This window comes from Orycteropus afer, unplaced genomic scaffold, assembly GCF_000298275.1.
Source record: "Orycteropus afer afer isolate SDZICR_OR568_19922 unplaced genomic scaffold, OryAfe1.0 scaffold00022, whole genome shotgun sequence".
Taxonomy (NCBI): Eukaryota; Metazoa; Chordata; class Mammalia; order Tubulidentata; family Orycteropodidae; genus Orycteropus; species Orycteropus afer.
The window spans coordinates 12,214,146-12,229,806 of record NW_006921609.1 but is presented as its reverse complement, the minus strand read 5'-3'; the positions used below and the strand labels follow the sequence as shown (position 1 = coordinate 12,229,806).

The 15,661-nt window shown below is 35.5% G+C and overlaps 1 protein-coding gene across 1 annotated transcript in view; it reads right to left on the bottom strand.

Moving 5' to 3' along the window:
* ROBO2 (roundabout guidance receptor 2) overlaps positions 1-15,661 on the bottom strand; it is a 933,205-nt gene that overhangs the window by 245,702 nt on the left and 671,842 nt on the right. The window contains exon 5 of the mRNA XM_007934915.1: positions 2,457-2,595. Within this exon, the coding sequence (XP_007933106.1) occupies positions 2,457-2,595 (139 nt within the window). The remainder of the gene's footprint in view (positions 1-2,456; positions 2,596-15,661) is intronic.

Sequence of the window (15,661 nt, the reverse complement as noted above, 5' to 3'; positions counted from 1 at the left end):
CCAAATCCTAATAAAAAAAAAAAAAATAGAAGTGAAATTTCAAGGTCAAATAGGCCAATAAATTGAAAATTTGCCTCTGTTGACACTACACCTAATTTTACTATATAATTAACCTCTTAATCTAAAACCAAAATTTTAAAATTATCCATTAAGTTGGCTAAAATTTCCAAAAAAAAAAAAAAAATGGTGATTACGTATGCAGGATGGACATCAACAATTCAATTCTGTAAATTTTCCTTGACTTTTTTTTTAGTTGTGCTAAAAATATATATAACACCGAAACAGAATTTACTACTTCACCTTTTTTTATATGTTCAATTTAAACATATTACTAACTTTCATCATGTTATGCTAACATCAACACTATCTGTTTCCAACTTTTCCCATCACCCTTAACAGAAACTCAGTGCATCTTAAGCAATGACTCCTCCTACCTCCTCTCCCTTGCCTTTGGTAACCACTCATAAATTTCTGTCTCTATACCTTTGCCTATTCTAGATATTTGAGATAAGTGAGAGTATACAATTTTTATCCTTTTGTAGATTGACTTATTTCCTGTAGTATAATGTTAGAAAAATTCATACGTTATAGCATATATCAAGACTGTTTCTCTTTATGACTGAGTAGTAATATTCCATTGTACATATATACCACATTTTGTTTATTTGTTTATCTGATGATGAACATCTAGGTTTTTTCTACCTTTTGGCTATTGTAAATTATACTGCAATGAACATTTTTCCTCTTTGTTTTTTAATTGACATTTCTTCTCCACTGAGAAGGCAAGAGGAGATTCACATTCATAAATCCCTCCTGATAAAAATAAACTTTTATGTCTAGTTGTCTAGCAGCAAAGTGAAAAAGAAATGCAGAGGTAATTTTTGCTGCTATATAGGCAGAAAATAACTAAATTATTATTATATTTTTTACTGTTGATTTGCAAAGAACCTCTCACTGACTATTTAAAATGTTTGGTCCATTTGAAAACAGTGCTGTTGATGCTATGACTTTGGAAAGAATAGCACAATAGACTTCGAAATATGAAAAACTGAGATTTTTGAAATCAATATTGAAAGTCAGGGAATTATGAGTAGTGGTGCCAGTGAATAGTATGTAAAATATGTACAAATTTTGTCAACACATCTCTACAATTCAACCACTTTAAAAAAACTTTCTTTTTTTTTTAAGGACAGATAGTGTTGTTGTTTTTATGTGCTGTCAAGTCTGACCAGACTCACAGCAACCCCTCCTTGGGTTTCCCAGGCAGTATCACTACAGAGGTAGATTGCCCAACCTTCCTTCTGAGGAGTGGCTGGTGGGTTTGAACCTCCAGCCTTCTGGTTAGCAGTCAAGTACCTTAGGCACTATGCTACCAGAGATGCTAGAGGGGGAAAAAACACAACAGGATGCGATATATTATACAGACTATATTGTACTAGAAGTCCCTGAGTGGTATGAAGAGTTAACATGCTTAACTGCTAATCAAAATGTTGGAGATTTCATGTCCATTCAGAGTTTTCTCAGAAGAAAGGCCTACTGATCTACTTCTAGAAAAATCAGTCATTAAAAACTCCATGGAGCACAGTTTTACTCTTACACACATGGGGTAGTCATGAGTCTGAATTGACTTGACAACAATTGGTTTTTTGGTAGTAAGAAGGATTAGGAGGAAGGTAAAACAAATACTAATAGAATTGCTTATTTGTATAGGAAAAAAAAAAAACTTGAATAATTAACTTGGTCATAAAGGGTAAGGCCTTACTTAGATGGAAGACAACAAAACAGGTAAATTAAATTTTATAAAAAGTGACAAGAGTTTTTGGACTTTCCCTGGAGAGTGGAGAGATTGGGTTTTGAGGTTTGGTGATAAGAAGACTAAGAGAAAGATGGAAGAGAAAGGTCTCCATGATGACATGACAAATGACAGAGTGACAGAAGTCCCTGTGTCAATAGTGAGGTAGACTAGTTGTTGCCTTTTCAGTGCTCTGCTGAGTCTTTCTCTTTTGCTTCAGACTTTAAAGTCAGCTATACTCAGTAGCCTTTTGTAAGAGATGTTTGGGCACTGAAGGAAGGCAGATGGTCTCCAGCATATGGTCTGAAGCATAATGGAAACAGAGCAATAGTTAAAAGGGGCAAATGGAGTGCATGGTCAATAATTCAGCAGGAACAAAATATTAGATCTAGAAGGGTCATGAGAAAGAAAGCAACTCAGGAATCCTTGCTATTTGAGGATAACAAATAAAACGGTGGATATGAAATGTGTATTTTCAAAGAATGATGTCAAAAGCATAGAGGATATTAGTGTATACAAACAGCAAGTACGAGGCTTGTATATGTAAAAATTATGTGTAAAAATAATACACCAAGATATTAGAGGGTGGAACTATAGATGTCTTTTCTCGTTTCTAATTATTCAGTGGTTATTTAAGAATCGTCAGGCCATAGGATGTTCTTACCTTCCTCTCGGCAAGTCTGCATCATCCTTTTTCCATCTTACAGTTGGTTGAGGATCTCCCTGGACCTGACATCGAAATTCCACAGCTTCTTCCTCCAGCACCACCTGGTTTATTGGCCTTCTGAGAAATGTTGGTCGTTCTTGAGAAAAAGGAAAAAGAAAAACTGTAGAATGAATTGTTGCACATGCTTTAAGTAACTTAAAGAATTAATAGTGGCTTGTTTTTGCTACATAGTTTCCTAACTCTGCATTTGTACTGTGTTCTATAACGCCTTATGATTCCAATAAAATTGAATGGAATGAGATATTTTGGAAAAGAAGAATAACTATGGTTTGTATATAAGACCATACAACTCTGATTCTTTTGTGAATTCTTGAGCAAATTATGTGGACTTTACAAAGAAATCAAAACACTAAATTGTACAGAAACAAGGAAAGAGATTTCAAAAAAATATTATTTCAATCTATTATAATGGCTTAGTGTGAGAGAACCAGAAGTTGAAATTCATGGAAAATATCAAAAACGAAACAAATATTAATTCCATCAAGAATGCTAAAGAAAGACACAAGTGTTCTCAAACTTAAGTGTTATGTAAATTTTTCTGGTTAAGCTATCATTTGACAAGGACCCACTTCTCCCATGAATGTTTTCAGGTCATGGATGGAAAACCCATCTATCAGGATTTTTGTTTTTTTGTTTGTTTTCCCTTAAGTACAGAAAGATTATTATTATTAATTATAAAAAATTACTTTTATACATAATTTTCTGAGGCCAACTCTTACCTAATTTCTTCAAATATTGGTCCATTTTTACTTTTCTTAACTTTTATGTTTCTCTACACTATTCTGTTATGGGGTTTGTCTCTCTCTCTCTTTTTTAAAAAAAAACGCATTTTATTGAAATATAATTTATGTACAGTGAAATAGACAAAACTAAAGTGACATGTGTCAATGCTTTATTATTATTATTTTTTTTTTTTTGCAGTGTTCCTTCCCCTCCCCTCCCCTCCCTGGCAACCAACAAAGTTTACAATCATATATAAACCTTTCCTTGACGCTCTACAACAATGAGCTAATACTATATTTGTCCTTCTGTGACTGACTTATTTCACTCAGCATAATGTCCTCCAAGTTCATCCATATTATGCAGTGTTTGTAAACTCTACATCATTCTTTAGTGCTGCATAGCATTCCAGTATGTGTATGTACTGTAGTTTGTTCATCCACTCTTCCACTGATGGGCACGTAGGTCGTTTCCTTCTTTTTTATATTGTGAGTAGTGTTGTGATGAACATGAGTGTGCATGTATCTGTTCCTATCCTGGCGCTCACCTCTCTAGCATATATACCTAGTAATGGGATTGCTGGGTCAAATGGTATCTCCCAATTCCAAATTTCTAAGGAATCACCATATTGCTTTCCACAGTGGTTTTGTCACTTCACAGTCACACAAACAGTGTATGAGAGTCCCAATCTCTCCACATCCCCACCAGCATTTATTATTTTCTGTCTCATTAAACCTTGCTATCAGTGCTGGGGTGAAACAGTATATCTCATTGTTGTTTTGATTTACATCTCCTGATGACCAATGATTGTGAGCATCTTTTCATGTATTAGCTGACCACCTGAATGTCCTCCTTGGTGAAGTGTCTATTCATGTCTTCTGCCCATTTCTCAATTGTATTGTTAATTCCTTTGGTGCCGAGGCATTAGAGTTTTCCATCACTTGCCAGATATGTAATTATCAGCAAATATGATTTGTTGCTGTCACTTTTGTCATGTGCTTTTTCATTGTGTCGATTTCTTTGTTCCATATAATTTCCTATGCTGAGCTTGTTTTGTTTATAAATCATGTTGTTACTTCCTTCATTGCTATTGCTTTAGTATTTGCTGAATATTTATGCTGGTCCTCTTTTTTATTTTGATGTGAAGGTTTATCAGTTTTCTTTGAGGTTACCCTTTGATTTATAGCTTTCTTCCCAAGTTTGGAACAGTCCAATCTATCTTGTAGTTGTCTTGACTTCCCTACCATCTAGAAGTTCTGTAATGACACAGATTTTTTTCCCTCTTTTTGGTTTGTAATCATCCTCGTTTGTCAGTTGGTGTGTCTGTTTAGAATCTTGTAGGCTTATTTACTTTGGATACTTCCATAGCTAGGTTGGTTTCTGGGTTATATCATCATGTGTGTTAATGGTCATTTGTTGTAGACTGTTGTTGCTTCTATGTCCAAAGGGCTCCCTTTAGCATTTCTTGTAAGGTTGGTCTGGTTTTAACAAATTCTTGTAATTTCTACTTATCAGGAAATGTCCTAATTTCACCATCATATTTGAGGGACAGTTTTGCTGGGTACTTAATTCTTGGTTGGAAATTTTTCTCTTTTCAGCGTTTTATATATACCATCCCACTGTCTTCTTGCCTGCATGGTTTTTGTTGAGAAATCCGAGCTTAGTCTTATTGGTAACTTTTTGTTTTTCCCATGCTGCCCTATGATTCTTTCTTTGTCTTTGGTTTTGTTGAGTTTGATGATGATATGTCTTTGTGTTTTTCTTTTGAGGTCTATCCTGTTTCATTGGGTTCATTGGACTTCCTGAATGGATATATTTTTATCTTTCATCATGTCAGGGAAGTTCTCCTCCAACAAATCTTGGACAATTTTCTCAGTGGTTTTATTATTCTCTTCCTGTTCTGGAATTTGAATGACACGTAGGTTATTCCTTTTGATGGTATCCCACATGAACCTTAGGCTTTCTTCATTATGTTTTGATCTTTTTTCTGATTGATCCCTTTCCAGAAAAGTATTCAGGTATTTGTCTTCAATCTCATTAATTCTGTCTTTCATTGCATCAATTCTACTCCTTTGCCCTTTCAATGTGTTATCTATTTCTGACAATTTAGTATTAATCTTCTGGATTTCTATCTGTAGATTTAGAATCATTTCTAATTTTTCATTTATTTCGTCATTTTGTTCTTGTATTTTCTTCCAAAATTCTTCTAAGGTTTTGTCTGCGTTTTCCTTGGTCTGTCTCTCAATCCTTTGAAAATACCTAAATATAATTCTTTTGAATTGCTTATCAGAGAGTTCCAATCCTGCGTCTTCCTCAGGGTTGTGTTTTGGGTCTATATCCTGGTCCCTTGTTTCTCCTGCTTTATCTTGCTTCTTTGTGTGGACTGTGATGCTCTGTTGTCTCCAAGGCATTGTGACATTTTTGTGTTTATATTTAATTGGTGATTATATGTTGGAGTGACTTGCCACAATTTTTGTTTTCTTTGTATGTTATCTATACAGGTAAGGTACTATGTTGTGCTCCTCTATTCACTAGTTGACAGCACTTATATACTCACCACCTGTCTCCTTTCCTTTGTCAGCCTCTTTTATGTCCTTGCCAACTCTGGAAGTCAGAGCCTGTTCTTAGTTCCCTGGAATCCGAATGAAATGCTACCACTTTGAAATCCAAAATGGTTGCCACTTGTAAACATTCCAAATGGCTGCACCGTCAGTCACTTTAAATATCCAAAATGGCTGCCACATGTAAACAATCAAAACGGCTGTGCCCTTTGGACAGCAGGAAGTCCACAGCTTAGGTTGTCTCCTTCCTTGTTGTTTCCCTTCTTAGTCATAGGCCACCAGAGCAGTTGTCCCTGAAGCCCTTGGTGACTGGGACTGATCTTTAGCTCAATTCTCAGGTCCCAACATCACTTGGAAATATTCAGGCTGTTGGTCTCGTCAGAGTAGCTACCAGTCTGCAGCTCCAATCATCTCTGTACTCATTGTTTTTGTTCAGGTTTTTCCACTAGTTGGCACCTAATCCACTTCTGTATAGTTCCTTTCAAAGCTCAGAGTTCCAGGATTATCTTCTGTATCTCTGTTAATTGGTTTTTCTTTTCTTTGTTGAAGAGGGTCTGCGTTGCTTGTCTGCCTATTCCTCCATCTTACCAGAAGTCTTCGTCTCTTTTGTTGTTGTTATTGTTGTTGTTGTTGTTGATCATTACTGTAGTCAAGTATTTCTCTACAAAAGCAAGGGGAAATTAAATTCCTGTCCATAAAAATCTACCATTTAAGAAAAATAAAAAAAAGCTAGTTTTACGTATATTTAAACATTTCAATTCCTTTTTCAGTACAATTATGGAACATAGACCAAGAGGCAGTCATTCAAATAGAACAAAGGGATATTTCCTGGTTTAAAATAAAAAAAAACATACACATCAGGGTTGTATCCTTTTCCTATATTTATTCAATCTATATGATGAGCAAATAATCTGACAAGATGGACTGCATGAAGAGGAATGCAGTATCAGGATTGGAGGAAGACTCATTAACAACCCGCAATATGCACGTGACACAACTTTGCTTGCTGAAAGTGAAGATGACTTGAAGCACTTATTGATGAAAGTCAAAGACTATATTCTTCAGTATGGATTCCACCTCAACTTAAGCAAAAATCCTCACAACTTGACCAATAAGTAACATCATGATAAATGGAAAAAAGATTGAAGTTGCAGAGATTTTATTTTACTTGTATCCACAATTAATGCAACAGTCAAGAAACCAAATGCTGTATGTCATTGGGCAAATGTGCTGCAAGCATTTCTTTAAAGTGTTAAAATGCAAAGATGACATTTTGACGACTAAAGTGTGTATTTTCAATAGCCTCATATACATGTGAAGGCTGGACAAGGAGTAAAGGAGACTGAAGAAGAATTTATGCCTTTGAATTGTGGTGTTGAATATTGAATATACCCTGTGCTGCCAAAAGAACAAATGTATCGATATGTCTTGGAAGAAATATATCCAGAATGTTCCTTAGAAATGAAGATGGTAGTTTGGACATGTTTTCAGGAAAGAACAGTCCCTGGAGAAGGACATCATGCTTCATAAAGTACAGGGTCAGCAAAAAAAAAGGAAGACTCATTGATGGGTTGGCATAGTGGCTGCAACAAAGGGGTCAAACACAGTAATGATTGTGAGGATGGCACAAGATCAGGCAATGTTTCATTCTGTTGTACTTATCATTATGAGTTGGAACGAACTCGATGGCATCAAAAAACAACAAAAAATAATTCAATTTCTTATCTTGTTTCTTCCCATTTTGATAACAGTCTGGCACTAGAAAAGTTACCATTTTAAATTAATATTAGCTCAAGTCTCCATATCGTGTGGATTTGAATTGTGTCCTCCTGAAATATGTGTTATGAATCCTAATCTTTATGCCTGTGGTTGTAATGTCATTTGGGAATGGTTGTCTTTGTTATGCTAGTATGACAGGATTGGTGTAGTGTGTGTCTTGAGCCAATCTCTTCTGAGATATAAAAGAGATTAAACAAGCAAGCAAGTAAGCAGATATGGGCAAAGAGAGACATAAAGCCACATGAACATTCCATAGGAGTAGAAACTAAAACAGAAAAGGACTTCCTCCAGAGGCAACAGGAGGAGAAAGTCTTTCTCTTGGACACCCTGAATTCAGACTTCTAGTCTCCTGAACTCTGAGAAAATAAACCTTTGCTTGTTAAAGCCATCTGCATGTGGTATTTCTCTTATAGCAGCACTAGATAACTAAGGGAGAATTTGGTACCTAGAGTGGGGTGCTGCTCTAATAGATACTTAAAATGTGGAAGTGGCTTTGGAATTAGGAATGGGTAGAAGATGGAAGAATTTTAAGGTACCTAATAGTAAAAGCCTAGACTGCCTTGAAGAGACTGTTTGTAGAATGATGGAAGTCAAAGGTAATTTTTGTGTGTAGTCAGAAAGTAGTGAGGAGAATTATAGAGCATGTCTCTATTGTCTTAGAGAATACATACATATATAGCACCAAACAGAATGTTTCTAGAAATGTGAATATTAAATGTGCTTCTGGTCAAGCTTTAAAAGAAAATGATGAACATGTGATGGGACAATGGAAGAATGGCGATGCTTTTAATATAGTGGCAAAGAACTTGTCTGAAGTACATTCAATGTTTGGTGGAAGGTAGAACTTTTAAGGGATGAACATGGCTATCTGGCTGAGCCTATTTCTAAGCAAGTTGTTAAAAGGGCCATGTGGTTTCTCCTTGGCACTATTAAGATGTGAGAGGAAAGAGATAGACTTAAAAAATAAACTTCTCAAAACAAAGATTTGGAAAATTCTGTTGCACAAACTATGAACTCATGTCCTAGAATGTTCACTAACTATACAGTTATACAATCTTTTGTTAAAGAGATTAATCCTATAACTGATAGATCTAACCAACTGCCATAGCAGAGAATCTATCAGCTTAGACTAAAGGGTACAGGAAAAGAATGAAAGGAGAGAAAGTTGTTGGCTTCTTGCAGTTCTATAGTCAGGAAACAGGACAAAGGAGCTACATCTGTTGTTGTCCAAGAAAAGAGCCATCCTTGGAGAAGCTGGGAGATTAGTAGAAATGTTGGAAGGAGCACAGGAAGCAGAGATACCTGCTGCTCAGAAAGGGGACCACAGCCTCAGGTGTCTCAAGTGGTGAGGCCACAATCTCTGGGGTAGAGCCATGACCTCCTCAGTTTCAAAGAGTCAGATCTTCACCAATTTAGTTCCAGAGTGTGGGGCTGCCATTAAGGTGTGCCTAGGGGCATGGTATTGCCACCCAAAACTGAGGAGATGGGGCTGCCATATCCAAGGGATAGAAGAATGAGCCCTTCCAGGGCCAAGGGGATGGGGAGGGGGGTTCTCAATCAGATATAATAGGAGAATGAAACCACCCAAAGCTGTGAGAACAGACTTGACATCCCTGTGGGCCAAGAAGGTGAAGCTGAAAGCCCAGGGCTGAGGGGCCTCCACCCAGAAACCAGAGAGTGTGGCCAATACCCACAGTCTGGAGGGCAGCACCATTGTCCAGATGGTCTCAAAGAACAGAGAATTATTTTCAAGCCTTGAGAGCTAATGTAAATTATTGTGCTGGGCTTTGGATTTGCTTGGTGTCTGATATCCCTTCTTTCTCTCCAATTCCTCAGAGTGTAAAACCTTGGAAAAATAAGGTTGCTTCTAAAGAACACCAGATTTTAGGTGGCCAGGATCAATAAGCAGCTTAATGCACCTCCAGACAAGAGAACATGTTTGCATGTTGGATGGAATGTTATCCTTGTGGACTTTTGACAGTATGTGCCAAAAAAAAAAAAGCTATTTTAGTGCTGGTATAGTTGATACTGAGCTCTTGTTTCTGGCATGAAGCAGGCAATAGGATCAGTAGCTCCTTATGAGTGTTCCTAATGTTAACAGTAAAAACAAGCCATTGGCATAAGGATCCAACTGACTTATTCTGGCCTATCACATGATGATGGGTTATCCAATTCATTTAAAAGCTGCATTAACCCAATATTAACTAGAGCCAAGCCATAGTTTATATCACTTGAGATTGAAAAGTGATCTGTGAGAAGGAGACCCCTTGCCTATACCCTAGCATACAGATGAACAAGCTGAGAGAAATCATTCTCTCATCCACAATTCAGTCAGCACATGTTATTACAGCCTCTTTCCTATGCCAGACTTTGAGCTTGTGTCTGGGGAATAGCCAGTAGTGTGGTTTCATCATAAAAGTGGTGGTAGTTGAAGCTAGTCAGATGCTGAGTGGCCTTGTATGCCATGCCAAAGAATTTGAGGTCTGCCTTGAAGGTGGAGAGATGTTGAAGGATTTTTAAAAAGAAAGGAACATTTATAATAATGTAAGAAAAAGACTGTTTGGGCAGATCTATGAAAAATGATACAGTTAGAAGATAAACTTGAAGTAGTGAATTAGGTCCAAGAATTATTATAATAAATTATGTCAGTTTAAACTGATATAGTAGGTCTGAGGATATGGAAGAGATGGCAGACTAAAAGAGGTGATCTATCAGTTGTGGTAGGTGAAAAAGAAACATTCATAAAATCCCCAAATTTCTAGTTTAGAAACTTGGAACAGATTGGCAGAAAATTTGTAGATGTAGTATGTGTGTGTGTGTGTATGAGGAGTCTTTCATCATAGAGATGTAGGCATAAGAAAAATGAGCCCTATGCTTAAACCATCATTAGTCAGGTTTTTGTCACTTATAGTCATTCCAAATTAAGAAGATCAGGAGCGTACTTTTATAATAGAAGGAAATAGAAAATAAATATGGTCATCTGTGTAGATGTAGAAAATGGCCTGGGATTAAAGAATCTAAATAAAGAAGGAATCAAAAGAAACTTCTTAAGCATGATAAAGATATTTTGTATGAAATTAAATGCAGAAATTATATTAAAATATAAGACGTGAAACACATGCCCATTAAAGCAAGGAATAAGACGAATACAGTAACATTAGAAATCAAAAAGAAAAAAAAGGAAATGTGAGTACAAGAGAACAACTGAAATAACTATAACTTTCTGACAATGTGCTTGTATTAGTATTAAAAAGAAGAAAGATAAAATAATTGAATAAAATGTATTTTTTAAATGACTAGATAAAGAATTATGAGAGAAGACTGGGCAATCTACTTCTGTAAAGATTTACCACCTCAGAAACCCAAAGGGGGTCGCTTTGAGTCAGAATTGACTCGATGGCAGTGAGTTTGGTTTGTTTTATTAGATAAAGAATAAAGACTTGAAGAACAATACAACTGGTAATTAATGAGAAAATATAAGAAGCACATAGGATGACTGGAACACAACTGATAATATTGGAAAATAGAGGCTTTGGGGATCAGTTGTGGCAAAATATTACACTGAAAAGCTGTTAAGTCATTAGAATGTTAAAACTATCTCTCTGATAAGGACAGTTTTCATGGTGTGCTGCTGAGTACAAAATAAAAATTGTATAACACTATGTGAGACTAATGAGTCCTGGTGGGTCAGTGGTTAAGAGCTCAGTTGTCAAACAAAAGGTTGGAAATTCCAACTCACCAGTAGCTTCATGGCAGAAAGACGTGGCAGTCTGCTCCTGAAAAGATTATAGCCCAGGAAACTTGTGGAGGCAGTTCTACTCTATCCTATAGGGTCATTATGATGCTGTGAGTAAGAATTGATTTGATGACAATGGGATGTGAGACTAGTTCCATTAAAACACACACACACATACGTACATATATATATCTATATATATTTATATATAGATATAAACATACATATATATATATATATATATATTAACATACATATATCCATAAACATACACACAACCAAAAACCAAATGAATTCCCATTGAGTCAGTTCTGACTAATAGCAACAATATAGGCTAAAGTAGAACAGCTCCAGAGGATTCCCAAGGTTGCAGAAACAAACTCCCACATCTTTCTCCCACAGAACACCTGTCGAATTTGAAATGTAGACTTTAAGTTAGCAGCTCAGCACTTCACTACTGCACCACCACGGCTCCTTACAAACATATGCACACATACCTGGATATGTTTTCAGGTAAAAGTTTTGTAAGTATTCCTTAACAAGCTATGAGCCACATTATCCTAAAATATAAGTGCAATTAATTTGAAGGGCAAACTTTAGATAAGTTCCAAAAGTAAAGTTGCTTCTTCCTCAAGGGGATACCATCAGGATCCTTAACAATTTTTTTTTTTTTTTTTTTTGGTTATCATACATGTTCTAAGCCTCACTGTTTTACAGGGAGAAATGTGGAAGTACCTGATCTATACTTTCAAGAAGCAAGATGTAGGATCTCCTGCTGCTGTTCTGATGAACTCAGCAGGGATGGAGAACTTTGCAATGAACTATCTCCACTCCATTCTGCCCTCAAGCAGAGTCCAGTTGCTTAGCAACTAGAAAACCACAAGAGGGTGTGTGGTCTAGAAATTTTGGCAGTTTGTCATTGGCTCATGGAATACAATGTCATTGAGTAGATGTGTGTGTATGGTGTTGTTTGCTTTCGAGTCAGACTTGACTCATAGCGACCACTCCTTGGGTTTCCCAGGCAGTATCACTACGGAAGTAGATTGCCCCATCTTCTTTAGAACAAAATAGGCGGTTCAAAGAATAACTGATGAAAGTCACATGCATATATTTGACACATGAAAATGGGTTCTCTACCTGACTTTCTTAGGTCTGTCTGCAACAAAATAACTTTAGAATTCAATGATACACAGGAGTGTGGTCACAACTTACAAACTATTACTCTCAAAATTTTCATTTTTCTAAATTATATTTTCCTTATTCTAATTGCTTTGTGCCAATGACACTGAATTCACCTTCTACTTTACAATTTTTTAAGTTCCTACAAAAACAATGCGCTTAAAACTAAGTCTTTCTAACACTTATTTAAATGGAATTTAAATTTTATGTAAGAATTATTTCCTAGTTTCCTTAACCAGACTTTATCTCTAGAAAATCTGAGAACTGGTTAAATATTAAAGATTAAAGAAGTTACAGAAGTCACGCATATATTTCAAATGCTTTGCATCTGCAACAATCAGCTTTATCATAAGCCCAACAGAAAGCCAAGGCCCTTTCAGGCACAAACTACAAAAAATTATATGGAAATATCTTGATTACGCTATTTTGTGTCAAAACTTTAAAGTTAGAAAGATTAGAAAGTAAGTTGATTAGAGAACTACTGATGACACTGAATACTGCTTAATACCCTGTTGAGTTTGGACCCCTTGAAGCTCAACTAAGTTAAAATAAATACATACAAAAAATCTTGATCTATTGAATAACAATGAAATTTAATTTTAAGGCATGTCCAACTAAGGTCACTGATTTGTCCATATTATCACCCTCTGTCAGAATTCCGACTGAAAACAAGAGGGGAAACTTGAGTGTTGTTTGCTGCCTGCTTATCAGTTAGATTAAAGTTCCTTTGAATGGCTCGATCTCTAATTATATAATCATGGAGTGAACAGAGGCAATGTCTTTGCCAATGCAATTAATTTGTGTGTGTGTGTCTGTGAGATTAACTGGATTTGAATCACCTGCATAGCTTGCTTACAAGGTTAATCTCTCTTGAGACACTAGTGTTGTTTTCCAATGTGGTACTCTGTAAAGTACAGCTCTCAAGCAGTCAGGTCAATTTAGTTCCAAATTAGCATTTGGAAAATCCAACTTTATATGATGCTGCAATAAAATCAAATGCCAAGTCTCATAAAATTAAACATTGTAGTTACATCATAATATCCAAAAAGCAAAAATATTCAAATTAACACAATATATCATAAATCTAAAATGTGATTGCATAATATATCTGAAATTTCTTATTTCCATGCTACAATGGAGGAAATTAAGTACCCAATGAATAAATTTCTCTTTTAAACTTCATGCAATGACTCAAAATGGCTATAAAATTGCTAATGGATGTGCCATGACAGCTATTGGCAGGATAACCTTAACAACTTAAAAGTAAACTTTGCTTGACATTAGAAGTTATGTTATTGCAATAATTACATAGGTAGAGTCTTTTAAGTCCTGTAAGACCAAAGGGTATGCAATTAAAGGACATTAGAGTTAACCACTACTTGTAAACCTTCTGTTGACTTCAGCTGGCCCTGAAGGACCTGTCATTCTGTAGTTCTTACTAAATTGGGAAGTTAGATAGCTAGCCCTAGTAGGTCTCCTTCCATTTAAATAGCCAAGTATGAAGGAGGGGAGTATAGCAGCCATTAAATATGAATTATTGCACTTCAGTGCCCCTCCAAAATTCAGACCATCTGAATGTTACTAAATACTGATTACTAAATACTAAGTGCACTAGTAATTTATTTTCTTGCCAAGAATTTTCCTGTCTGAGAAAAAGCATCTTGTGAAAGAATGAAATAAATAAAGGTTTTTGTTTTGTTTTTAAATGTTGTTCTCACCATATTTTAGTGACAAGTTTCATGTTATTGCTAGTTACATAATAGGACAGTCTCCCAGAGAGCAAGGGTACTGTTTATCAAGCTCAGCACTTTATTCAAGCACTTAGGACATGGCTGTAGTAGGTGCTCAATAAATTTTGCTGATTGAATGAATAGATAAGAGAAATTATATATATATATATATATATATATATACACACACATAGATATGTATATATGTGTGTGTGTATATATATATAATTTTGCAGGTAAATATTACTTAAAAGAACTGTATTTATCCCAATAATCATTTTGATTTTACTAGTATCTTATTTTTTGAATAGCACTATCTTCTCTTAAAGGAGCTCTAGTAGTGTAGTGGTTAAGGTATTTGGCTGCTAACCAATAGGTTGGTGGTTTGAACCCACCAGCTGATCCCACAGAAGAAAAAGGAGGCAGTCTGCTTCTGTAAAGATTTACAGCCTTATAAACCCGGTGGGGGTTGCTATGAGTCAGAATTGACCTAAAGGCAGTGAGTTTGGTTTTTGTTTGGTCTTCTCTTAAATGAAGCCCATAAATAAACAATAAGATGTTTCTTAAAGTTGAGTTCTGAATGATCTTCTCTAATAGCTTTATATCTGAGTATCTCATCTATAATCAGGCCATCAAATATTACCATTCAGTGACTAAAAAGAGGTATCACCAGTCTTAATCTCTGTCCTTATCCCCAATAAAGTGGCCAGTTCCTAGTCTGATCATCATACAGTTAAAGCCATAAACTGACATAGTTGCCAATAGTCTTTTTGATTAACCACAATTAAATGTGAATGAAGAAAAAAAGATCACTTGCCATTTGAAGAAACCCTCCAGATTTTAAAAATACAAGTTACAATTTTAAAAGTAACATAACTTCTGAACAATTACCAAAGATCAAAATGCTTGAAGAGCAGAGAAAACCATTTTTTCCTTCAATAGGTCTCAGAAAGAAGATGGCTAGTGTATTGGAAAATACCTTTTATTTCATGATTTTTCTTGTCATCTATAAGTGAGTTATACGTCTCAAACATCATCAGTTATTTTTTCTGTATAAGGTATCTTAAAGAAAAGACTGAGTTTTAACGGATATTTAACAATACCATGTAACTAAGCATGGTTAAGAGTGCATAGATTTTTAAGAATGAAATAGCTGCTACATACAAATAAAATGATTGAAGGGTGCCTTATAAATACCAGTGTTACTTTTATAAAGATTAGGTCAGAAATAACCATATCTAATAGGTGAATACAAAGTGGTTCATTAGATAACATGTACTGAAGCAATAGTGCCAAAATAAAATAAGGTGGGCTTCATTACATGCACGATCTAACTTATTTTCACATTCTCTAACAAATGGAGAGTCAAGATAAGAAGTTTCCCTTCACATTGAATATTTGTTAATACTTTGATTCAGACCATCAATACTCTTTTTT